The sequence below is a fragment of the Echeneis naucrates genome, chromosome 12, assembly GCF_900963305.1.
Source record: "Echeneis naucrates chromosome 12, fEcheNa1.1, whole genome shotgun sequence".
In the NCBI taxonomy this organism is placed as follows: Eukaryota; Metazoa; Chordata; class Actinopteri; order Carangiformes; family Echeneidae; genus Echeneis; species Echeneis naucrates.
In genome coordinates, this window is record NC_042522.1 from 3,199,957 (window position 1) to 3,227,901 (window position 27,945).

The window sequence follows — 27,945 nt, forward strand, 5'->3', positions numbered from 1 at the left end:
GAAAGGGCTCAATGAATCAAGTTTATTATGAAAAGATCCAGGTTCTGCTGATTGTTTCAAAATCAAATAATGTTTATCTACATTTAGGACAGCTGCTCAAGAATTTATGGTTTAACTCACAGAAAATCCCACAAACCAATCCATGTTTTCACTGACTGCAGTTTAATGCTCTGCCTGACTTCACACATGGTTGCAGTGGGATTTAAGTCAAATTTTCAGCTCCAGGTCTTCACAACAGAGTAACATTGGCAGTGGAAGTTTAATGTAGCTCCCTCAGAGGTTCAGTGTGTTAGAGCACAGCGCATTTCCCAGGAGAGACGACTGAGGCAGCCTTTCCCGATAACGAACTGGAGACAGCCGGCCCCTCCAGTTAACTGAGGAAGCACTGGTATCAGTATGTCCTCCAGTTTTTTACAGCATCCCCCAATAACCAATCACACATCCAGTTCAAGCAGAGTGCCAGTTTCCCCAGCATGCCTGTCCAGGTTCTTCTGCAGTCCTCCACACCATGTTAGACATGACAATGTTTCTAATGTTTGACCTTTACCTACCACATCTGAGGGTAGGAGGCGGAGGAGAGGGGAACAAGTTAGGAGTTATCCTGCAACTCTTTGGCCTTCGTCAGGATGGTGTGAACATCTGAGATTGGGTAATCCTAATCAGAGGGATAAATTAGTCTATAAATTTACATTAGCTGCGTTACCACAAGTGTATTACTGTATTAATAATAGGCTTTACCTGCAAAAATCTCATGTTCACTGTGAAGTCACCAGCGAGTAAATTCTCTCTGATCAGTCTGTGAACAGACAAAGAAGAAACTGTGATTGGGGTGACCCCATAGTCCAGTGGTTAGGATGTATATAATATGAGCATATAAATATATAACTCCCTCCTGCATACCATTCCCCCTCTCTAAAACCCTGCATGTCTTGCCTCTCTACATGGATTCAGAGTCAGAGGTGTCACTGCTGTAGGAGGGTGCAGTGTCAAAAACTCACATCAGCATAGCACAGCAGACCAGGATAAGGAAATTGAACCGGCCCTCATCAGAAAACAGGGTGTCCCAGATGCGAATGACATCTGGCAAGAGGAACTCCTGAGATAACAACAGGGTCAGCCAGCGGAAGGTGAAATACTGGGGCTTGATGTTTTGCTCTTCCTGTGGGAAAAAAAATATAGCAGAAAAAATTAGGGAAGCTTACATCACTGCAGAATGCACAGAGGATGTTACTCATGTGCAGACTAGACATTTGAATATTATGTGAAGACTTAACCAAAATGCAGACTGAGATCAGGAAGCTCTTTGTTTCATTGACCCAGTTCATGTGTGTATTAAGATGTTAACCAGTTAGTTAATAGTGTCAGACCAGCAGTTTAATATCCTGATATCAGCACCATCTGAGCAGTTGACCAGACTCACAGCAAACTTACCAGCTGCTGTGTGGAAGTGTGTGTCTCCTCCGCTGAAGACTGACCCTGAACCTGCTCGGTGTGAGGTTAAATGTGTGCCTAACTCATCCAGTTAATAACCACCCACCTACACTGAGCATGTTCAAGTCAGTGAAAACAGGAAGCAGCTGCTACAAAGACAAAAAGCTTAATAACACTGTAGTCGAGGCAGATAAGACTGAGGGCTCCATGACAAGATAGACTACGTTCACACTCCAATGCGAACTGGTCATGGCTGCGATGTGACACAGTACACTGTAAAGAACTAAATGAGAATTCTGGGATAAAAGTCAAAAAGGACACAGATGTGAACATTTTAATTTCATTTCATAAGATCTAATTCGTTGTCCCTCCAGTGACCACCTCACTTGCCACTGTCTGCCATGGTTTTGCTTTTTCAGTCCTTATTGTGCACAATTACAATTACTTGATGGTCGACTATGACTGGCGTAAAAAGTCACATCAAATTTCCAATACAGGTTGCATGGCTGTTCAGGCAGTGCCTCAAGGACTAACCCATTTAAAAAAAATCTGAACTGTATCCGTTACTGTGAAAATAACAGTAATTTTTTCCCCAAAGGTCTCAATTTCTGTCCAGACCTACACACAATCCAGAAGTTTTCCAAAAACATCCTGCAGCATCTCAGCAAGTCTCCGTTTTAGGGGCTGACAACATCAGAGTTTGGTTGAAAGCAGGAATAAACACAGAAGGGGAAATGAGCTCCTCTTTACAGTGAACGAAGCACACCAACTGAAAATTGCACATGGTGCACTTGAGTGTGTTCGTTTTTTTTGTTTGTTTTTTTTTCTTTTTAGACGGACGTGATCGATTACAACTTTCTCACCCTTAAGCTCTCTTCCTCCTTCCTTCCCTTCTTAAGACTGACTTACTACATGATTTGCAAATGTAAAGATTCACCTTAGGTTGTCAAGAGAGAAGGGATGTGAACATATCTCTGTGAATAAACAAATCAACAACCAAAGAAATCATTGCAAGCTTATGCCACGCACTGACATTAACATCAGTGTGAAAACTAGTGTGATGTGATCAGTAGCTCTGCATTAAAGACTGGAAAAGTAAGAACACGGCCGATAGCATTATCTTAGCTTTCTCACACTAAAGGCAGTTAATATTGAAACGTCTATAAAAGAAGCGATAATGAGAGAGTGGGCCTGCAGCCTCAACCTCACCAGCTTTAGATAGAGCTCCAGGTCTTTATCTTTGAGCATAGAGTATACACTCTCCATTTTGTAGGTGATGCCACACTGGGAGTCATCCAGGCTTTTGATGAAGTTGTCTCTGTTTTCTGACATCAGGTTGGTGAAGCAGAAGAAGGTGTCAGCTTCAGCATGCTCTGCATTTGAAGCAGAATCAGACAGGAAATTGTATTTGTCCTTTAAAACACGGGGAATGTTTAGATCCAGCTCAGTTGTCACTCACCTTTCCATTGACTGTTGGGGTCTGTGGCAAATGTGTAGTAAATTGGCCCAACAATCTCATTCATACCCTGTACATAGGCAATCCCTGGGTTGAGTTTGGCATAGATGAAGAGGATGCGCTCCACCACCTCCCAGTGTGCTTCACTACCATTTGGCAGCACCTCATATTCATTAGATGGATATAGATTTAAGGCCTTTCCTGGGGAACTGACCTGTAAACAGAGCAGGAAGTGACCACCTTTTCCAAACAATGTAGACAAGGCAGCGATGCAGTTTAAATTCAAAACAAAAGTTAAATCCCTAGAAACGTAAGAAGATTCTTTCCTGGTGAAAGAGAATACTCATTTCTTGTCAGGAGCCTGGTGGTTTCTGATCTGTTGGAAAGATACTAAGATTTCGAAGGAAGTTCCTGTCAATTGGACAGAGATTTAAACGTAGAAACCTGGACTGCCATTGAAAACAGAAATTAGTCAGGAAACAGTTAAGTTTCTGCCATGAGCCAAGCCACCTTTTCAGACAGAGCAGGAGCAGTAGCGCCTCTAGATATTTTTCATAGAGGGGCCCAGATGGGCCTACTGAAAATCATGGGGTGGCCATACTGAATTTCAGGATAAATATAACATATAACGTTAGCGCCAGCCTTTATCATGCCAAAAAGCAAGTTAAATAGCATATATCGCCAGCTAATGTTTGCTAAGCAACAGAATTTATCATGTCAAAAAGTAAATAGCATGTTGTGCCAGCTAACGTTAACTAAGTAATTGGATTTATCATCTCAAAGACCCCATTAAATAGCAAATAGCTCAAGCCAACGTTCGCAAGGTAATTAAATTCAGCACTTAAAAACACATCACTCCAGCTGCTAAAGTTTACTGATTCTATACACTTTCCACTTGTTTAGAAGTTAAGGCTTACTCACTCACTGGTAGTCCTCTTTCTTCACTCCCGACCAACGACTGTTGTTTCTTGTTTGATATTAATGTTACTGTACTGAGCTGCTGCTTTCTGAAAGCCTGTTGCCAGGGGGCGTGGCCGTGCTATGTGTGAATGAAGGTAAGAGCACCTTGCTGACTGCATTTTTTGAAATGCATGCAGTGGGGGGGCCAGCAAATTTATCAAGGTTGCCGTGGCCCCTCCTGGCACCACTGAGCATGAAAAAGCATCACTTCGTACTGGTTACTGATAACTAGTTTTAGCTCTCCTTGCAGTCACTGATTTGTCTAACCTGCCCCAGTCCAGCGGATGTGTATCAATTTATTCTTAAGTAGCCAATGGCTAAACTGGGTATCTCCCTCTGTCCAAGGGGGTAACGAGAACAGGAAGGGGGGAAAAAAAAGTCTGGCAGTTGTCCTAAATTAATGTCCACCTTAATTAATGCTTTTCCTGGAGGGCAGGTGAGGACATTCCAGACAACACAATCCCATAAATATAATGAAATCAGCACACACTTACGTTGGTCACGCCACTGCGGTTGCGATTCACAGTTTGAGCCTTCAGGGTGGTTTGTTCAATCCGTCGACGCAGCGTCTCATAGTCATTTTGAGGGTCTAGAATGAGCTGGCAAGGGTACTCAGTGGGACGCTGGAAGAACGCCATGTCTGGGTATAGCCGCCTGGAAACATCATACTTGTTTTTCTACCTAGGACCTTGAAAAGCTTGGAGACTTGTATTTCTTCCTTTCTATGGCAGAAGGAGAGATTCGTGGTCATACCTCACATCCTTGTCAATCTGCAGAAGAATTTCATTGTCTTTGAAATAGGTGTTCCACCTGCTATCTGGGTTCGGGTTGAGAGGCTGAAAAGATTTAAAGAGAACAGAGAGAGGGTTTCTGCTTGCATTATCACTCATGCTTTTAAAGAGCTTGCTAAGTGAACAGATATGCATGAAATGAAATTGTCAGAACAGAACATTGAGACACAACGGGGAGATTAAAAATGAATCTTAAATTATAGGGCTGAAGAGCTTTCTGCAGGAACAACCTCTGGCAGGCTTTTCCAGATTGAGCTGCACAGATTAAAATAATTTAATGGTAGCTCTTGTGCAAGGCACACCCAGCAGGAACAGTTAAACATTTATACAAACTCTAAACTGAACAGTTGGATCTACATCACAGAAGTACAGAAGTAGAAGTAGAAGTAGAAGTAGAAGAAGTACAGTCACAACCTACAGAGATTTTGCTCAATCAGACTACAGGCATGTCACTGCAGCAGTGGGACCTTTCAATGAACACTGCCGCCTCATCTAAGTTAACAGCACAACAAAGAGATGTCACTCACATGGTCCTCCATGGTCACATCTTCTCTGGACTGGCCCAGGTCGGCTTTGGTGATGCCAGGCTGGATGATCAATTCTTTTAGGAATTGGCAGTACACATCCCTGTGAGATAATCAGACAGTCATTCTGATTTCAGTTCATTAAAGACCACATTCAGCTCTTCTCACTGCAATCTGTGTATTGGCATCCCTTTAACCACAAAGACCAGATGAAATATACTTGCGCAATAGTATGATTTAACTCCTTGGAGTCGAGAGACACACCGGTGTGTCCAAATCATAAGACTGACTTAAGATGATAAAATAGTGGTAAGATGTAACCTCACTGAGTGTCCAATTGAATGTGTATTGGATGCATGGAGTCCAAACTATATACCAGTTTTAAAATTGTGTTGATAGGCCAAGTAAAACCCAAATTATGATAAATATTCTCTGCCATGCTTTTTCCTTAATATTGTTGACACGCTTGGTGCCCATTTGGCATAGCAAGGAACAGTAAAATGGTCTATTCTAAGTGCTCACAAAGAGAAAGAAACCCTTCCCCCTCCACTCAGACCCTCCACCTGCACCGAGGATCTGTGAAAAGGATGTGTTTCAGCTCTATCAGAAGGCAGAAGACCAGGAAGGCTCGAGGACCCGACAACATGTCCCCTTCCTGCCTGAGAACCTTTGCCCCTACCGGGCAAACAGGTCGGTGGAAGATGCAGTCAACATGGGACTGCACTTCATCCTCCAACACCTTGACTCCCAAGAGACATGCACGGATCCTGTGTTTGGACTTCAGCTCAGCGTTCAACACGATCATCCCAGAAATCCTCAAAGATAAACTCATCCAGCTCACCATGCCAGCCTCGACCCGACAGTCGATTTCCAACTTTGTCACTGACATTAGACAGCAGGTAAAGCTAGGAAGCATCTTCTCCAACAACCACACCATCAGCACTGGTGCCCCCCAGGGTTGTGTTCTTTCCCAACTGTTCTTCTCCCTCTACACTCACAAATGCACCTCAGATGACCCGTCTGTGAAAATTCTAAAGTTTGCAGAAGACACAATGGCCTCATCCAGTTCCTCTCCTCTCTCTCCCTGTCCTCATCCTGCAGGTGGTGACTCATCTCCATCCCATGTTCCTGCAACACCTGCTGGTCCCATATAGCATGAATTCTGTATTACAGTTCAACTCCATGAACTTCATGCAACAACATGTTCCTGCCTACACCCCCCCCCTCCAATGCCTGCCTGCCTGCCTGTCTCTCTCTCTCTCTCTCTCTCTCTCTCTCTCTCTCTCAACCCAACCGGTCGAGGCAGATGGCCGCCCCCCCTGAGCCTGGTTCTGCTCGAGGTTTCTGCCTCTTAAAGGAAGTTTTTCCTTGCCACTGTTGCCAAGTGCTTGCTCATCGGGGGATCTGTTGGGTCTCTTTAAATACATTTATAAAGAGTTTGGTCTAGACCTGCTCTATATGTAAAGTGCCTTGATGTAACTTTGTTATGATTTGGCGCTATACAAATAAATCTGATTTGATTTGATTTGATTTGATCCAGGACGGTGATGTGTATAGACACAAGGTGGACCAACTGGTCGCCAACTGGTTAAATGGTGTGAACCACCTGGAGGTTAATCCACTCAAGCCTGTGGAGATGACAGTGGATTTCAGGAGGAACCCACCCACCCTACCTTGCTCACAATCCTCAACGAAACAGTGTCTAGTGTGGACTCATTCAAGTTCCTGGGAACTACAACCTCCTGGGACCTGAAGTCCGCTCAGAACGTTCAACCTGCCTCTGGTCATCTTCTACACTGACATCATCCAGTCTGTTCTTTGCACTTCCATCCCCATCTGGTTTGGATTGGCCACCAAGCAGGACAGGAACAGACTGCAACGGACAATAGGGTCTGCAGAGAAGATCATTAGGGTCAACCTTCCCTCCATCCAGGGCCTCTACAGGTCCAGAGTCAGGAACTGGGCAGGTATCACTGCTGCAGACCCCTCACGACCTGGACACAAACTGTTCAGACTGCTTCCCTCTGGTAGACGCTTACAGAGTACTGTTTGCCAAAACCACCAGACAAAAAAGTGTTCCCCCAGATCTGTCCCCCAGATCTCCCCATAAGCCAGCTGACAACCTCATGGACATTTGCACCTTACTCCACTATTGCAATATTGTACCATATCCATCCATCTTCTACTGCTTTTCTGTTTCCAGGGTGCTGGAGCCAATCCCAAGGCCTGGGTACACCCTGGACAGGTCACCTGAGGTGACCAGTCCATCACATAGCCAACATGCAGCGACACACAGAGACGAACAACCACTCATACTCACACTTAGACCTACAGACAATTTAGAGTCACTTAGACATGGATGTTTAAGTGGGAGTCAGTTTGCATGCTCTCCCTGTGTCTGCGTGGGAGGAAACCCACACAGACACGGGGAGAGCATGCAAACTCCACACAGAAAGGCCCCACCCTGGGAACGGAACCCACAACATTCTTATTGTGGGGCGACAGGGCACTACGCCACCGTGCTGCCCCCATTAATCGTACAATATCCTGCTATCCACCTGGGGGCGCTGATGTAGAAACAATTATGGGTGCAACTTCCTGTGAGACACTGGAAGTAGCAGTGAGCCATTTCTTTGCTAGCAGTTGTTGTTTCCTGTAGAGGTTTTGAAAGTTTGCTGTTCTACTTTCTGTGATCAGCTCCATAGCATTTAAAAATGAACTTGTGCATCTCACGGGACCATGTTGCGTTGTTCACAGTTGTACTAACAACCAAACGAAGTTGGATTTGTGGCTACAAGAGCAATGTTTTGAACGTGCATCCCAGTCTAAGAGAGAATGTTGAGAATCTGTACAGTCTCCACCGCCTACCCACGGATGATGAAACCTGAAAGATATGGCTGAAAAACCTTAAATTTAAAAGACCGCCTAAAACATTATATGTGTGCTCTTTTCACTTTGTTGACAGAAAGCCCATGGAGGAACACCGGCATTCTACTTTGTGATTGGGATATGACAGACTATTGGAGAAGAAACAATGGTTTTAAAAGAGGATTGACAGCAGTGTCACGAAAACAACAGGTACAATTTCATATGTATGGAGGACAGAGCACTGCAGTATTAGTCAGGCAATAACATCTTTTACCCTTTTCTGAACAGTTAAAATGTAACGTGTTTGGACTGCCGGTCAGTTTTAAAATGTCATAATTTCAGTTCAGACATAAGAAAAATGTTCAACAATGCAGTAGCCTATTTTAATCTTAATCTGAATTTTATATTGTAGCTGTTATTATGTACCAGGTTATCCCTTGGTTTCTGGAGTGCATTGGTGATGTGGTTATAGGTGGGAAGTAGTGTGGTTCATGGATGTTTAATGGGGTGGGTGTAGTAAAAAACCCTAATGTATCATGTATTGCTACCCTCAGATTAGCAAGATTAGATGGATCAGGGCGAGGAGCTGTGTGCAGAGCCGAAGTCATCCTGTGATGCCCAAACACAGTGGTCGGATGCTGATGAGCCTTCATGAATGTGGTGTGCTTTATGGCATTTAAAATGTATGTGCTTCAGCCTTTTCAGCTCGGAATTATTACTTGTGCCTGCATTCCACTTTCTCTGTACATCAGTGCATGATGTCCCTGTCTTTCTCTGTCTGACTACATTGTCAACCTGAATTGAAATGAAAATGATCAATGAAAGATATATACATTACATATAACTTCTTTACAAAAGCATCATACATCATTGAATGCTATGAAAATTATTATTAAAACGACCAGAACAATCAACATTTACCTTAAAAGGCTGGCTGATCTGCCTTGGCCTGCAATACATGTACACTCTGGTTTTTGTATGTCACCTGATGCTGAAACTAAAAGCCAGGCTTGGTGATAAGGTACTTTAAGGCTTTGGCTGGGCTCTACGTCTACCTTAAGGTAAACAAGTTTGTGTCCCATCTCTTTCAGCAAAATGTGACAAACCTTATTATTCATTGCCTCACTGTCCGAAGCGAAAGAGTTCAGGACGTAGCTAAAAATGCTAATGTAAGTTATATAAGGCCACTTTTTCAAGTCATCCTCCTACCCCTCTAGGAAGCGGGATTGTAATGTTATCTTGTTTGAGCTGCGACAGCTGATGTTTCCACATGGTTTACGTCTCTAATGCTCATAGAAAGTGGATTAGCGTGAATCAATTAGCATGTAAAACACATGGGGGCTAAGGGAAAAAAAAAAAAAAAAAAAAAAAAAAAAAATATATATATATATATATATATATATATATATATATATATATATATTTAAAAAACTTTTTTCAAGTCAAAACCATTTGACACCTTGAACATCTGGCTTCTATTGTAGGCTATTGGCTTTACCCTGGTAAAACATGGAATGATAAAAACAAGCCCTAAAAAAACTTGACTAACATCCAGGATTAATAACACTCAACTGCAACATTCAATATATCAGGAGTGTTTTTGTGCTCACCATGCTGTAAACTCACAATGACAGTGCTGTTTCTAACCTGTGAACACCAGAACAGTTGATCAGTAAAATGTTCCACTGACCTCTGTTTCTTTAGAGAGGACTCCCATAATGTCTGATCCAAAGGGAGATAATTCAAAAGAATCTGTAGAGAGGGAGAAACAAGCACAACATAAACCAATTACTTTACTTCACAGTAATTCTGCGACTGCTTTGATAGCTATGGTTGGCGAATGCTTTAAATGAGCTGGTCGACACATATTGCTTATACTGCAAAAAGGTCATAACAACTTAGATTGAACATGAAAAATGCTCCATGAGTTCTGTGACATGAAATGTAGAAATACAACCCTAATAAAAGTTTAAGTAAAAATAAAAAACAAAAAAAAAAAAACAGCTTAAACTAACTCAACTAATCACAGCATATAGAAATTCAGATCAAAGTGCAAATCTTCATCAAAGTCTCACCATCTAAATGACCAAATTAATTCAAATGCCCTGCCCAAAAATCTGAGCAAATTAAAAAACAACCAACATCCCTACTGTCACTGTCTTAAAATAAGACAAACAATAAGCTACTCAACCAACTCAGACACCACAGCAAGGACCCAACTTTCCATTGTTTGATTTCCAATTTTGGAGAGCAATGGAAAATTACACCAAATATTGCATGATGTGTATATTAAATAGTTTAAACTGTAATGAAAATGATCTACAAAACACATGCAAAACCTATCTTAGATAACATTATCAGCAATAAAAACGCATCCATCCTAGTCAGAGTCGTTGCTACAGTACTCACAGTCTTCAACTGGCTCCTGAGACTGAGGAAAGCCAAATGGCTGTTCATGGTTACATTTCCTGGATTTCATTCGTGTTTTTGCTAGAGAGGTTCTCTGTCCAGGTCAGATCAGACTTTAAGGTCTCCTGCCGACTTCCACAATTTTGTCTGTGTGCGGGAATGTTCATACCTGTCAGCTTTACTCCCCATGTTCTTCAGTGTCCTGTCTGGAATGAGTCTCCCTCCAGCCTTCACCTTCAGTGCACATCCAGTAGAATCCTATATGATGTTCATATTGCAGCTTTTTGAGTCCAGGCTCTTTCTCTTCCTCTCCTTCTTTCCTAATGTCTGTATTTCCTTGGACATGGATCCTCATTCAAAAAGAAGATTATCTATCAATCCATCAAACCATCCAGCCACCATCATCAAACCATAAATCCATGTCAAGCTGTCATCCATGTATTAGCATTCAAATTATCTATCCATCCCTATTCATCATTAAACTTTCTACCCATCCACCCATCCATATATCTATCAAACCATTTGTTCGACCAGCCATCTGTTGGGCCACAGCCCACTAAGAAAGGGACAAGAAAACATACTTCTTTGTTCCACAGACAAAGGAGGAAACTTTGAACTTGGCCCCACAATAGGCACATTCGCACCGAAGGAACTTTTCCATAGTTCTTAGAATTGTTGGAGAAAGTACCAACAATCCTGTGTTTGCACCGCAGGAACATAGAACCATTCTAGTTCTAAGTGTAGTGTATAAATATCCTTAGCATGCGGTGTCTGTCTTCTGTTGACTTCATTGACACAAGTCAAACATTACACAGGACTGACCAACTGGACTGCACATGGACTAGCTGCAGCGTAATCAGAATACACATCACTAACTGTGTTGGCGTCATGTATCCAGATACTCTCCTGCGTAAAATAGTACCACTATGATACATCATCCTTTGAGTCTTTTAAGATGTGTACAAATTGAACTTTACAGTACTTTCATGTGCATGAATTACCATGACTGATGACTGATGATAACAAATCCCTTGAAAAAAAGAATTCCCATCAACACATCTACATGCAGTAGGTGTTTTTTGTTTCAACATGACCATTATAATGTGACAAAAGAGCAATTTCTGCATTTTTTTCTTCTTCTTTCTTTTGTTTAACAGAACAGTCTCTTAGTTTCTCTCTTTGTGACAGTCGGAACTCTGCTACTTAACACAGTTTATGATTTAACTATTTCACCTACTCTCCATATATGTCTGGTGGCTTTACAAGTCTGCCACTGGAGGTCATGTGTACCGGAGTCACTGGCACAGTAGCTGGAAGTAGATCAGGTGGTAAATTGGCTGTTGGAGCAGGTGAGTGCTGCTCTCCATCACACTCGATGTGATCTTCTCCAAACTTTTCAGAAGTCTCTGGAGCACTGAGGAGGGGTCTCAGGTGACAGGTTGTCAGGTTCTTCAAAATACTCCTCTGCCTGTTTGGACAAAGTATGACTGTGGTGAGCCACTCTGTTTAAGGACAGTGGCTGTCTTTGTCCATCCTTTGTCGCTGTCCAGCTTCACAGCAACACTGAGTCCCGGCTGGAGTTCTGGTAAGGGTCTGGCATCATATCTGTCATTGCAGGCATATCTGTAGCCTTGTGTTGCTCTCTCATCAACCAGTCTCACATGCTGGAGATCTCGGCATACAGGCTGTAGCTTGGTTTCCAAGGTTGGAAGAGTGGTGCCAATCTGCCTTCCAAGCATGAGCTGTGCTGGGCTCACACCTGTGGCCTGTAGTGGGGTCAATCTGTAGCTCATGAGTGCTAAAAAGGGATCAGCCTGTCTCAGAATCTGTTTGGCTACCTGTATGGCCCCTTCTGCTTCTTCATTTGCTTGAGCGCAGTGGGGGCAGGTGGTAATATGTCTGAAATCGTACTCCTAGAGAACTGGGGACCATTATCCGTGATCACTTCATTTGGGCAGCCCCATCTGGAGAAGATTTCTATGTACAATGAAAAATAGTTCAAAACTACCAAGTAGTTTTGTTTGTTAAGTTCACATGTCAGCTGCTATTCTTTCCCATGGGCGACTAGGTAGTAGAATAGTAATCAAGAGTTCTCTTTTCTGAGTGGGTTTGGACTCTTGGCAGTGTTTGCAGGTGCTGACTATTTCCTGAATGTCTCTGCTTATTCTGGGCCACCATGCACTACACTTAAGTTTTTCTCTGTACTTTACAATGCCTTGGTGCCCATCATGAATCCGTTGCAAAATCTTCATCTTTTGCAGCACTACTATTGTTATACAACACTAGGCTGTCTTGACACTGTGAGAAAATGTCTGGAGGTGTAGTAGGCTTTTACCTTGTCTGGCACCTTAACTGCATAATTGGGCCATCCAATCAGCACATAGTGTTGGACCATCTGCAGTTCTGCATCCTCTCGGGTCTGCTGCTTGACCAAGTCCAGTTTAGTGGAATAGACTGACCATGATTTGTGAACTGCTTCCTCATAGGCTTGTATTTCAGTTTCAGTTCTGCAACTGAAACTGAAAGTTGTTTCTTGTGTCACAGCTGCTTGGGGATGTGTATAAATGGTATTTGCTATTATAAGCTCTTTTTCCCGGAACATATAGAGCTTTGGGGTTGTAGCGCATTTGACACCTCACAGGAACTGAATCGAGATCTTTGTAGTTTATTAAGGGAATCAGGGGTTTGTGATCACTCTGCAGGGCAAAGAGGTCTAAGCCATAGAGATATCTGGTAAATTTTTCACAAGCCCAGACAGCTGCGAGACATTCTTTCTCAATCTGTGTATAATGTTGTTCAGCACTTGTGAGTGTTCTGGAACAGGACTCCTTCTAAACCATAAATACTAGCATTTGCGTTTACAATAGTTGGCTTATTAACAACATAGTACAAGGGACTTTGTGACAAGCTATATCACCTTCTGGAAGGCTTCCTCCTGAGTTGCAGTCCAAGCCCATGTTGCATAATTTTTTTACTAGGTCGTTGAGGGGTTTGGTAACCTCAGACTGGTTTAGTAGATACCTGCCTAAGTAATGGATCATTCCAAGGATCCTCCTCAGATCAGTAATGTTACTTGGTGGTTCAAGCGCCTCGGTTTATCTGTGCCTGGCGGTCGCTTGTATGCTACTTCACTGACTTGTGCACTTAGCATTAGCCCCTTGCTCATTGACATGCTGTTTAACTTTCTCTGACTGTCTCACTAGCTCCACCACTTTATTGAGTGTCAAGTCAGGCATCAGCTGTAGCTTTTCTGATAACCTTTTATCTAATATTCCTATGACCAACCTGTCACGGATGTTTTCATCTTTGGCATTGGTGAATGCGCAGGTGTCTGCTAGCTCATGCAGGCTTCTGATGTATTCCTCCAACAATTCCCCTGGATGTTGAGTGGCTGATGGAAACGGGCTCTCTTGTGAATCATATTCACTTTTGGCACAGTCTCATTATCATTCGGCTCTTCCTCATCCTTTTCTGAAAATGTGAAAGTCTTATAAACTTGCTCAGCCTCCTTCCCAAGTGAATAGAGCAGCGTACAGACCTGTACTTCTATGTCTTCCTTGTTAAGTTTGTTGCTACTCTGTAACGGTGAAATCATTGGCGACCTTCTGGCCATTGCTCTGGCCGCGAGAAGTTGAAATTCTCTGGAGGTGGGAACTTTGCCAACTTCGGACGACTTCTGACACCATATAGTGTTATGTATAAATATCGCCAAGAGGCATTTTTTTTTTTTTTTTTTTACTTTATTAACACAAGTCAAACATAATACAGGACTGACTAACATAATCAGAATGCACATCACTACCTGTGTTGACGTCACGTATCCTGACACTCTACTGCATAAAAATGTACCATTACAATACATACAATACAACCCCTAGTTCAGGGTTCAAGAACTTTGCTTGTGACGCAAAGGTGATTGGTACAGATGTAGGCATACTACATCTTGTTGTTGTTGTATTTGTACGTAGCGCAGAAGCGATGTTGCTATACAGACCGTTGACGGGCTTACGTCACGTCAGCATTCCAGTGACCACATGAGACATGTGGCCCCAGCAGCCATCTTGTTTATATGTCTGTGTGACAGTGACCAAATGACATACAATGAAACCATTCTCTCACACACAGACACACACACGTCTGTACACGCCCTCACAAGCGTAGTACCTGTGTGTTTGTTAGTTTGTATTAAGTGTTCTTAAACACAACCGCTGGCCTATTTGTGTTAGGCCTTTTCTTTCTCCTTTCCCTGTGTATTCCCTGTTCCTAAATTCCCATCTGGCTCCTCCACCCTGCACACCTTCCTCCATTGCCTCGCTGTTTGCCTGCCTGCCTGCCTCAAAGCCTGGTTACCTACCTGTCTGTTTATGTGCCTGCCCACCCAACCGCTGGCCTACCCAAAGAGTGCATGATTGGCCACCCTTTTTCCTGAGTTTGGTCCCATTCTATGCCCATTACAAACTTGGCTTCATCACTACCTACTAGGGATGCAAAATTTTTTAATATTTTATTGAACCATTCAACATGTCCTGTTTGGTTCAATACACAAAGGCAAACAACAGTATTTTGCTGTGTTTCAGCCCATCACAAAACTTGGTACAGCGCATGCTCACAGCAGAGAGAGCAACACCGCACTCTACAGGTCCAGTGCCACGCTCTGTTCATGCTGCCTTCAGAGCCGATCAGTGCTCAGCATGCAAATACTGGAAAAGAGAGTTGAGAGCAAACCTTGAGCAAAAAATGGCAAGTGAACAGGACTCAGAAAAAAGAAAATTTGGAGAGGCCCTCTTACAAGTCTGCGGTGTGAGTTCATTTTGGATTTAGTGTAGACTACGATGAAATCGGAAAAATGACACTCAACAAGCAAAGCACAGTGTACACTTAATGTCATGTTCAATGAGTGGGTTAAAATTTTGTTCATTTTATTAGATACTACACTTTCTATATTCTACATTGCCTATTTTTGATTAAGAGCAAGTAAGGTACAGTTGGTACACTTTGCATGAAATGTGCATCATAACTAGCTACTAGGTGCAAGCATAGTACTGAAATACAGCTCAAAGAATTTTGGGACAATTCCGTGTTTGACCACAATTTAGCTCTAATGGAGAGTGGCAATGTGAACACTGTTATTAGCAGTTTTGGTCGCGAGAGCTAGAGAGTGAATGAAGAGAGGGACCGCTAAAAGTATAAAAAAGCGGTAAATCAGATCAATAAATCTTTATTTTTCTGATTGCTTCACACAGCACTTATGTTCAACAGGACAAATAAACCACTCAACCCAGCAACTCCACCTCAAACCTCTGAATGTGAAACGTCTGCATCATGCTGCTTTAAAACACAGCAGTCAATTTATGCTGCTTTGGTTCATTTTAGAAATGCTCAAGCATCTGTACAATAAATCAACTCTGATCCAGATAAATTTTTTTTGTCATTTGTAAATCTTGTTTTTTTAGCAGACATTTAGTTTAGTTATTTAAAGAAACGATGTCTACTGAAAAATGTCAAAATCTAACAGGGTTTTATCTGTTCCTGAATTATTTACATGAACTTGGATAATCACTTGTGCTGTCTTTGTTTCAGAGCTAAAGTAGGGTTTGTTTTTTTTATGGTTTGGAACATTTGTTAACTGGTAAAATAGAAATTGCCGGTCTGAATTATTGTTCCAGTCTGCCCCTGTGAGCCTATATCACGACCTAACTGGATGTTGCTTATATATAATAATATAATAATATCTGATATGGATAATTAGCCTATAGCCTATAAAGTAATAAACAAAGACGTCTGAGGTTGTGATTTTCCTTGCTCTCTGCCACGTCTAAGCAGAGAGAGAAACAATTGCGCACAGTATACAGAAGTTTCAAAGTCCATACAAGCATATTTTTTGACAAGAAATGATTCTAATCAGTTCCATAATTCAGAGAGGATTTTTCCTCAACGAAAACATTCATGAACATCAGTTTTTACAACTTTACAAAACAATTCTGTTCCCAATTAAATTCTCTCTACAAAACAGGCTGAACTGCTGTAAATGAAGGGGGTAAGGCTCGCCTTTTTTCCTGACATGTACAGAAGGCTATTGTACTTAAAGCTTTATGGTCCTGTGTTAGCTCAATGCTGTACCTACACCGTTGCCGTGACGCCGTCGGGGACCCTTCAAACTTCTCCATCACTCCATTTTGTCACGGTGCAATATACTGTCTGAACGGTAGGAGGCTGCTCTCCTCTCCCGAAGTTAGTGTTGTGTCAAGTTGATTCTTTGTGTAGCTTCCGACTTTTCCAGTCACAGTGAACAATGGTGACCGAGAGGGAGAGAATCTCGCTGTAGTTTAAGCTGTTGTATGTCGAAGTATCCTGCAACATCTACATCGCAACAGAGGAAGAGGAATCTGGAAATACGGAACCGGAAATGCGTTGCTACCAAGCAAACCAATCACAGCCCTCTCAGTTTGCACTGGGTCTACATCACCTCGATGCTAGGATTGGGTACCAATAATAGTGAGAGGATCAATACAGATGCCAAAGGCAAAATTCTCAAAAGTCTGGATGCATTTCACAGCCAAGGATGCAGGCTCAGCAACATGCAACAGATGCAACAAAATAATAGCATGCAAGGGAAGTAACACTTCAAATTTAATGAAATACCTGGCAATGCATGGGATTTATTTAAAAGATGAATATTGCACCGTATTTGACAAAATACGTGATATGAGGCCGAGCATGTCAACAACAGCAGAAGCCAGCGTCGGCCTGGCTGCTGAGTTTTAACTAGAGGTTAAGAAGCCACAATTTGCAACTACACAGGGACGCAATAAATGGGTTAGCTAAAGATAGGCTTGCTGTTTCGTGACCTATACTGTGTGTTAAATGTTTCTGCTCAGTGTCAGATATTTCTCTACTCAAAGTAAAAGTCATAATATGTGAAGACAAAATGTTGAACAGAATAGGCTACTAGTAGTAACCTGACGAGTTAGGGGTATGTTTTAAACAATTTTGATAGTAAAATTTTTATTTCTATCTTTAAAGTTACCACAGTGACTGCACTACCCAAAGAGAAGGTGGAGGAAATCCACAGGGCAGTCATCAAATTTGTGGTGATGGGGCTTCATCCATTTTTCACGGGGGAATTGCCATCTTTCAGGTGAAAATATGGGCTATGACATCAAAATAGAATTTGAGTGTTTGTGTGTAGGCCACACCTCTGTTCCATGAATACATTCTGTGTACAAGACTAACTTGTACACTATATATATATATATATGTATATATAGCAGATGAGCACTGCCCTCAATCATAGATACCAACCACCATCCAAGGATGACATATCCAACGCATTTATACCTGTGTGGTATTCTGTTATGAAACAGAATGTCATCAAGCAGCTGCGACAGGTCAGCAAAATTGCAATTACTTGCGATGGATGGACCAGCATGGCACAGGACCACTATCTAACAGTGACATTTACAAGGGCAGCATCCAGCAGAAAGTGTTGAGCAATTAAGTAGTTTATGAATCTAAGACAGGGCCAGTGGTAGCAGAGGAAATCTGCAGTATTTTTGAGGAGTTCACTGGAAAAGTCATTGCTGCCACAGCAGACAAAGCAAGCAACATGGATGTTGCCCTGAGAAACTTGACCTTTTTAAAAGTTGGGTGCTTTGCCCACACACTCAACCTGGCAACACAGAAGAGGAACGGCATCTAAGCTGTGACAAGGTGGCGTGCAAAGATCCACGCACTGGTGGTGTGGCTGGAGCGCTCCACCATAAGCAAAACTGTTCTGAGAGAGAAGCAGCAACTCCTCAGTAAATAGCATAGATATATTTATAATGACATCTTGAAAAGTAATACTATTAAATATAAGCAGTAGTTTATTGTAATTCAAACGTCTGTGCTTTAGATTTGCCAGAGCATAATGTTATCGTGGATGTGAGGACTCGCTGGAATTCTCTATACCTTATGGTGGAGCGGTTTGTGGAGCAGTTCTCTGCAATCCAGGCAGCTTGCCTCAATCAAAGGCTAAGAAGGCCAAAGGAGAGGGACAGGTGACAAAGTGGACAAAAGGGTCACTTTCAACGATGTCAACTTAACTTTTGTTCTTAACATTATTGTTTATTTTCCATAGACTAGAAAGGCTCACAGATAGTTATTTCGAAAAGGCAAAGGAATTCATGAAATGCATGAAAGTCTTGTACAGCTCAACCTTCTGCGTGTCAAGTGACAAGCCCCCCACATGCAGCCATCCTCACAAAGGTGAAGGCACTATTCAACCTCCGATGATGACAGTCTATTTATAGCTGCTATAAAAGAGAAGGTCTAGGGAGATCTCGAAAAAAGATACCAGGTGCTATCCATTTGCAGCCAATATCTATGTTCACAAGGAAAGAAGGCAAACTACACCATATTTACTATTAGAAACTGAACCATGTTTTCATTACAGGATCAAGACATTCAGAACTTCCTTCAGGAGGCCACATTGATGGATCCTCACTTTAAAGGCAGACTGGGAGTTGGTGTTGCAGAAGCTTGAGATAGGGTTGAGAAAGCAATGACTGACAATGTCACAGCAGCTCAGGTATTTTACTGAATGTTAGTCAGAGACAGTGTACAAATTTATCATCCTTTTCATATGCACTATGTCCATGCCCATCTTACAGTTTCTGTCATTAAGTATTGCTGTTTTATGGGCAATCTGCTTCCAATAGACAACCCTCATCAGAGTGAGTCAGAAGTAAAAGGTGAAGGTGAGGGTGATGATGATGAGGTGGAGGAGGCCCAAGCAGGCAGACATGTAAGTTCAAGCATATACTATCTATCTAGTCAAGAATAAATAGTTGTTTTTTGTGCTATACTAAACTTGTTTGTATTTTCCAGCCAAGAGGAGCTCACAAGATGTCAGCCTTGTAGCATTTGTTTGAGGTTGAAGACTGAGAACTTCTCCATACAACTCAGACCACAAGCAGTGCCCTCTCCATGGCAGAGCAGGTCCAGAAAGAGATTGAGATCTACAAAGGATTAATTATTTTTACATGCAATATATTGCCTTTTCTAGTGAGTAGTTTTATATTAAGATATTGAAACTGTACCATTACCATGACCCAAATCTGTACCGTTGCATCCCTACTACCTACTGATTCTTGTGCCTGCTATTTGGGGTCCAGTTTCTGTATCTCACACAAGAAGGAATATTGCCAACCATGTCTCTGCAGAACTTTGAATCATTCTACTGTAATACGGTAATTTGGCTGTAGTTATTTTATTAATCAGAGATCCAAATTAATAATAGTATTTCATGAGGCTGAATTTCTGAATTTACTCTCATATTAAAGACAGCAATTAATATGAATATTTTATAATAATAGTTATGTCAATTTTGATGGCCATCACCAATTAACTACCAATGCCCATAAAAGTGATGCCCCATGTAAATTGCATCAACACATTCATCCATCCCTCCTGCCCATCCTCACATATAGGTGTGTTGTCTTGCAGATGCTGAAGCCTCTCAGCCAGCCCATGTCCTCTATCCTACTGAGCTGTAAAGACTGTTTGGGGTTGATGGAATCTGTTATATTCAACCCGCCATAGGTCTTCAGCTTTCAGTTTAATGTCCTGTCACTGCTCAATGATCATGAAAGTGAAAAACACATTCACCTGCTGCTGACAGTCCAAATATAGCCGATGGTAAGGGCCTGTAAGTGCTGCACGTACAAGTCAAGAAATAGAAATCTTATTAAGATTTCAGAAATTACTATTTTTTTCACCCAATTTTCGACTATCATTTCACCCATCATTTTAGACTAATTTATTTTGAAGGAAATGATTATTGTGTTGAAACGTATTAAACTGGCAGTGTCATCATTGTAACAGGTAAGTAGGATAAAGGTAAAGGATACGAAAAATTTTATACATTACACCAAATACATTACAAACGTAAGGTTAAAAGAAACAGCTGACTCACTTTCCAGCAGACAGCTCGTATGCCTCCTTCAAATGGAATTCCTGAGATGATGAAATAAGAGAGCCAGGGTTAAACACATCACAAAAACATGAACACAACACATATGAGGAAGGGTCCATTGAAGTTACCATTGAAGCAGAGGTCCCTCAGGGTCTTCAGGTTGATATTTTCTTCACTCAAGGTGACTTTAAAATCCTGTATTCTGAAATCAGAGCCAAGACAAGGTCAGAAAGTCAAAATTTTCCAGTTGTTGCTGAAACATACCAAATGTCATATCCCAGCAGAGCTGGGTGACATCTCTTCATCAACTTCTTTTTTAACACTAAATACGATTTAGGATTGTAATTTGTAATCTGTTTTGTCTTGAAAACAAACTACAGATGAAGAAGAAATTATTCAAAACAAGTAACACTTTTGTTTTGATTTTCCCTTGGAAGATTTTAACTAAATTTCCCATTGTGGTTAAGAGCCAAAATGCCAAAAGACATTAATTCACATTTTCTTGCTAACTGTGTTTAAGTCGGACTCCATTTTTGTCCAAATAGAGTTGTCATACATGCCTGTCGGCGGACGGCAGACCAAGCTGAGCATCGCTGCACATGTGCAACTTACATCATGACAAGTTCAGCCCACTCTACAGGAACTATGTGAGCCCAAGGGGAGTATCAGCCTTTGAGTGAGTAGGTTGTACTTATCCAGATGTTTATTCTGGGTACGATGAATAACCAATGTTAAATACAGTTTTTACGTCTAAGTCACAGTGACTCATTTCTTTTGCATGTCCATTCTACAGGGTCAATATTAAAATCAGAGCACCATGACGCTGATACAGTCAAAAAATCTTTTGCTCCCTGGCCACACCTGCCTCTCCTCACCTGAAAGCTGACCTAAGTGCTTTTTCAGTGTGAAAAACTGCACTTTTTTTTTAATCATAGGTGAAGTCACACAATATACTAATGCATTACACAGAACATTTTATTATGATTCCAACAAGTCCTAAACTACAAATAAGAGTTCATTCATAAAATTGATTTTATCGCCCTATATCTGAAATTGAAGGCTGGCACATACAAGAAATGAAGGATAAGTTTATACTGACAAAAAAAAAAAATTACAATCGGATATCCTACATGATGAAGCATGTAAGCAGTCAAGGGTCCCAAATCTCCTAAATTACTGTACACCACATGTTAAGAGACGTGAACTAAATTCCAAAGCAAGAGGCTACAAACAAATCTGTCTTGTCTGACAGTGATTTTATCAGCATGCAGTTTCCTCCAAAACGTTTTATATTGACATTTCAATGGCTAAAATAAACAAAAGTGAAATTAGCTAAGTATTAATCCTAGGGTTGTTCCAAAAAAAAAAAATCAATTCATATAAGAATCGCAATTTTCACGATTCAGAATCAATTTAAAATATCCCAAAATCAATTTAAAATATCCCAAAATCAATTTTAAAAATGAAACAAATCTGCAGGCTGTCTGCCTCCATTTTGTATGCAGGGTGTAACATCACCACAGAGCTGGTTCTGGAACATACACATGTGCAATAAGCACCAAAACAAGGAGGAAACTACAATAGGAAAAAAAAAAAAAAAAAGTGAGCTTCAACCAGACCTGTCCTCATTTACAGCAAAGATTTTGACTTGAGAATTCTGTTTTTAGCATTTTACGCAAATTTAACCCCAAGACACTGTTTTAAGTAATGAAACCCAGACAATTTCTTCTAAGCTTCAACACATTTAAGCAAAAACAATAAAAACATACATTCCACAACTTTGGTGGAAATATGAAATCTACTGTAAACTTTTAGATTTCTTCAATCCCCATGCTCTTTGGTTTTCCAACAATTTCTGACATCTCCAATGAATATTTCTGATTGCCAGAGGAACGCTGGAGCACCTCGCAGAGTTCAGAGGCTGAAACTGGCTGAAAAGAGGATGAGAGTCATCATTCCCAATGCGCCTCATGTTCTTACTTGTACCGTCAGGTAAAAATTGTTTCAAAGAACTTACGTAAAAGGTATACAATCTATTTTACTAGGCATGACAAAAATCTTAGAGTTTGTTTTTAGATTAACGGTTTAAGTCACCACACCAAGCTGGAAGATGAAATGTAAAAACACTCTCTACAAGGCTCTTGTGAACCAGACCGGAGCCTTCTAAGAAGACAGTTGTGAACATTTTATGAATGAAGACTGTGTTTTAGCTGGTGTGGTAACAGTTTTCCAAAGCTTTTATGTTGGCCAAGTATGTAGCTTCACCAAAACTCAGTTGTTTTGGTGTGTGTATATGTATCTCTGTCCCACAGTAATGTATGAACAAAGTGAACAAATACATTAATATATTCTGTGATTCTCAATATTTACATTGGATAAAAAAATCATTCAGACCCCCTTAAATATTTTACTTTTTGCTACACTGCAGCCATTTGCTAAAATCATTTGTTGATTTTTTCCTCTTTAATGTGCACACAGCACCCCATTTTGACATTAAAGAATGAAAAACACAGAAATGTAGAGATTTTTGCTAATATTTAACTAAAATATTTTTGTGTATTTAACTCTGGTGTTGTCCATTTCTTCTGATCATCTGTGAGATGGTTCTACACCTTCGTTGGAGTCCAGCTGTGTTTAATTAATATAAGACCTTACAGCTCACAGTGCATGTCAGAGCAAATAAGAATCATGAAGTTGAAGGAACTACCAAAGAGCTCAGAGACAGAACTGTGGCAAGGGACAGATCTGGCCAAGCTTACAAAAGAATTTCTGCTACACTTAAGGTTCCTGGGAGCAAAGTGGGCTCCATAATACTTCAATGGAAGACATTTGGGATAACCAGAACTCTTCCTAGAGCTGGCTGTCTGGCCTAACTGAGCAATCTAGATTGGACTACTGTAACTCATTACTATCTGGATGTCCAAATAAATCTGAGAAAGGCCTTCTTCAGTTGATTCAGAATTCTGCTCCACGAGTATTAACAGAATCTAGGAAAAGAGATCACATCTCTCCTGTCTGAGGTTTCTGCCTCTTAAAGGAGGTTTTTCCTTGCCACTTTTGCCAAGTGCTTGCTCATTGAGGGATCTGTTGGGTCTTCTTCAATACTTTATAAGAGTTTGGTCTAAACCTGGTCTATATGTAAAGTGCCTTGATGTAACTTTGTTATGATTTGGCGCTATATCAATAAATCTGATTTGATTTGATTTAATAGGAGGAGAAGAGTCTTGGTGAGAGAGGTAAAGAGGAACCCAAAGATCACTGTGGCTGAGCTCCAGAGATGCAGTGGGGAGATGGGAGAAAGTTCTAGAAAGTCAACTATCACTGCAGCCCTCCACCAATCAGTGCAACACACATAAAAGCCCGAATAGAGTTTGCCAAAAAACACATGAAGGACTCTCAGACTATGAGAAATAAGATTCACTGGTCTGATGAGACCAAGATTAAACCTTTTGGACTTAATTCTAAACGGTATGTGTGGAGAACACCAGGCACCGCTCATCACCTGCCCAATACAATTCTGACAGTGAAGCATGGTGGTGGCAGCATTTTTTCAGCTGCAGGGACAGGATAACTGGTTGCAACTGAAGGAAAGATGAATGCGGCCAAGTAAAGACATATCCCAGATGAAAACCTTTTCCAGAGTGCTCAGGATCTTAGACTGGGCTGAAGGTTCACCTTCCAACAAGACAATGACATTTGACAAATTTTTGTTAATATGGGGGTGCTTTGTCTACATTAATGAGGAAAAAATGTAACTGAATTTTAGCAAATGGCTGCAATATAACAAAGAATGACATTTTTAAAGGGGTCTGTACCCACTGTATGTGTGCACGTGTTTCTGTGTGTGTATGAAAAAAGTGAACAACATGGAATGTAACCCCATGTGTGTCTCTGTGTATTGCATGAGCATCAGTGATTTTGTTTTTGTGTGTATGTCAGTCAGTGTCTGTGTGTGCATCTAGCTATGTGTATCTGTGTATATGTATGTGTGTTTGGAATATATCACCAAATTAAACAACATGGACTTTAATCCTTTCTGTGTTTGTGTGTGTGTGTCTGTTTGTTCCCTCTGTTTCATGTGATTAACATTGATTTTAACTCCATCTGTGTGTGTGTGTGCGCGCGCGTCAGTGTCTGTGTATGTCAGTCAGTGTTTATATCTGTCTATGTATCTGTCTTTCATTGAATTTCTTTGTACAGTTGTGTCTGTATATGTCTATTTGTGTGTGTCTGCGTCAATTGATCAATTTCTCCCAAAGCAGTGCGTCAATAAGTCATGGAATGCACCTGCAGGGCTGCAGGGACAACACCATGGGAATATGGTGTTGAACGTGGTGTTCCTAGAGCCAACTATTTCCCACAGTCACGTATTAACAAAGTAAACAACATTGACTTTAACAGTGTTTCCTCTCAATGCATGTGTGCATTTGTATCTGTCTGTGAATGTGCACCTACAGTGCACACGCGCACACACACACACACACACACACACACACACACACACACACACACACACACACACACACACACACACACACACACACACACACACACACACACACACACACACACACACACACACACACACACACACACACACACACACACACACACACACACAAAGCCCTGAGAGCAGAGGCAGAGAGCTGAAAATGAGCTGATTTTTGGCTCGGTGAAGCCCTCAAACCAGGGCAGCATATGGCAAAAAGGTAACCTCTATCCTAGCAGTGCAGTATCGATGTAAATAAAAGATAAAGTTCTGCTGTTCTCTGAAGAAATCGTATTGGAACAAATGAGAGACATGGATGGTGGACATGTCTGTCAGAGGGTCACAAATCAGATCAGATGTGTAGTTGTGCGTGTGTGTCTAATGCTCTGCTAACACTGCACTAATATCAGTCTGTCATTGAGGGATTGCAGCTGTCACCTGTAGCTCCAGAGCCCTGAGAGCAGAGGCAGAGAGCCAAAAACAAGCTGATCTTGTGTAAATAGATCTTGACAAAAGAGGTTCAGCCTCGATAATGACTATCTAAAAGGGGTCAGAGTTGCTACAGAATACAGAAGAAAGCCAAACTCTGAGCAACAACAAAAACAAATGTGGGGTGATGATATTGTTTTATGGACAGGTTTACTAACTTTTGTAGTGCCTCATGTTCAGCTCCTCAGAATATTCAATGGAGGGGAACTGCGTCAGATGGTGGACAGACTTGATGCCTTCCTGGAGCTAGTCAACTCCTCTCCATCACATTTAGCAACACACTGACTTTATTTTGACTTGTGGAAACTTGTTCAGTGACATTTTATTTTGGTACACATTTAGCATACCATATCAGAACCTAATATACTACAGCCTGTGGTGACATCATGAAGCACCTATGTAGCCTGTTGTGTTGAACGCAATGAACTGACAACAGCTCCCTGTAATGGTTGTTAGTCAGTGACAGAAACTGTAAATGATATAAGATGGGAATTTGAACAAAAGCCACATCACTGTCATTGAAACCTTTTCTATCACTACATGCATCAATATTGACATTCTCCAGCCCTTTTTGAAATAATTTTTTGATTATTAATTCATTGGTTAAAAAGGGGAAAAGCACACATCTGGCACATCTGGCATACTCCCCCTGACACACACCTTTTGAGGGGCTCTATCAAGAAAATCAGACCCTTATAAATGTTAGAATCACTTAACCTTCTTAGAATATGTGTTTTCATGGAAGGAAAAGCAGAACTAAAATCCAAAAATAAAACCCCGGCATAACCTTGAGGATGCATTAGCCATTTAGTAAGAACATTAAGAGCATGAATGTATGCTCCCAACAATGTTCAGTAGGGAGGTTTCAACATGTAAAAGTCTGTCCATTTATCAACTATGTAAATTTAAGAAGTATTCACTATTATCATTATAATTAAAAAACAGTGCTTGTTTGCTATGGTCTGTCAGGTTAATGACAAGACTTTTATTTTTACATGGTTAAGCATTGTATTGATTTTCCTATGAAATCTTTAGTCAGGACAAATCACCACTCGATCACTAAACACAACACCTCCTGGGTGGTAGAGGCGCAATAACCCTTTCAAATAATATGTATAGCTACAGTTCTCCTTCTTTATAATTAACAACAGATTTCCACTGTGGGGTGAAAAAAATAATAAGTTTAAGCTTTGATAAAGACAAAATGGTCGAAATGGGCGAATATGTGTTTCTGAACTCTTGTTCGCTCATTTACCTTCTGTTGCTTTTAAAATAATCCACATTGGTTTCATCTGTTATACACGGTCAGCAGTTTGTGTTAGCCGAATGGCAGCTAAGGCTTAAGGAAGTATGATGTGTCAGGTGATGTGCTAACAGGCAAACGCGGTCAAAAACGATTAGGCTGCTGGAATAGATGGCACCTAAAACGCCAGCATGCAACAACCAAAGCAAGCAAAATCACATTAGCAAGTATGAAGTGTGTGTTTTAGAGGCTAGAAGCTAGCTCGTGTTTGGCTAACTGAACCGCTTTTAACTAAGATACCTGAAGTAAATGTCAGTTTTGCGGCTTGGATGCTAGATGCTGTAATAAACGATGGGTGATGATGTTTGTCTGTATCTCACCTGTTCCTGTAGGCAGTTGACATGTCTGGTGTGTTTTGATTAAACTCAATCCACGAGAAATTAGACAGAGGGAAGTCCTCATACCACTTCCGTCTTCACCACCAGCAGGCGGGGACGTGGCTTGGGCAGGGAGAGGATCCTCCTACACGCCTGTCTGCTGTGGCTCACTACACATCAGATACTTCAGCTTTTTATTAATGACATTTCTCATTTCTCACTGAATTTAGCACGTCACAACGTACCCAGCTATTTGATTTCATCACTTCGCAATGCAGCTGGCCAGGAAGTGTGTATATATATATATATATATATATATATATATGTGTGTGTATATGAGAGTAGCTTACAAGATGGGATCCAGTCCCAACTAGGAGACAAGTGTGTCTTGCACCAGACCAAATGTGCTGAATTAATTATGATTAATGAATAATTGATTATTTAATACAGTGCCTCTCTCCTCCAATAAAGTTTGGGTTTAAGAGTTCCTTGAGAGTATTGCCAGATCTTGCAAAAAAAACAAGCAACCAGATCTATGAAGCATAAGTAGGGTAATAAGAAATAAATAAAATTCAGGGCAATTGCTGGTTGCCTGTTTCTTTCACAAGCTCTAGCAACAGTTACTGCCAGATATAAGTTTGTGCAAGCAAAAAGAAAATACCATTAAACCATCAATTCCCTTACTGTTACTTTGTACTTTTACTCCTCTCATCTCCTCTGTAACTCCCAGCCAGTCATCACATTTACTTCCAATTCACAGATGAACACTAGTGGACTGACAACAAGAAGGTGTCAACCAATTAATCAATCAATAAATATAAAAAAAAAATAAAATACTGTGTGTGTGTGTGTGTGTCTGTGTGTGTTTTCATTTCACTTGTTTTTGTAAAATGCCAAAAGTGTATTGAACATTTTACACTACTTTAGTAGTGTACACTGTAGTGAACACTGCT

General features: G+C 41.1%; 1 protein-coding gene across 1 annotated transcript; it reads right to left on the bottom strand.

Moving 5' to 3' along the window:
* Positions 1–27,100, bottom strand: LOC115051985 (TBC1 domain family member 13-like). The gene is made up of 12 exons (XM_029515820.1): positions 26,996–27,100; positions 20,523–20,596; positions 20,395–20,435; positions 9,721–9,782; positions 5,166–5,265; positions 4,601–4,683; positions 4,342–4,501; positions 2,891–3,101; positions 2,641–2,804; positions 999–1,159; positions 739–796; positions 1–655 (listed from the first exon to the last, which is right to left on the bottom strand). The coding sequence occupies exons 1-12, from the start codon at positions 27,016–27,018 to the stop codon at positions 590–592; spliced, it is 1,203 nt and encodes a 400-aa protein (XP_029371680.1). The 5' UTR covers positions 27,019–27,100; the 3' UTR covers positions 1–589.
* Positions 27,101–27,945: the final 845 nt, after the last annotated feature.

Coding starts and splice junctions, on each gene's coding strand:
- LOC115051985 (XM_029515820.1), bottom strand. CDS start 27,018: ATGTCAACTGCCTACAGGAACAG. Junction 20,436..20,522: donor GAGGGACCTCTGCTTCAATG/GTAACTTCAATG, acceptor TCATCATCTCAG/GAATTCCATTTGAAGGAGGC. Junction 3,102..4,341: donor ACCGCAGTGGCGTGACCAAC/GTAAGTGTGTGC, acceptor CTCTGTTTACAG/GTCAGTTCCCCAGGAAAGGC.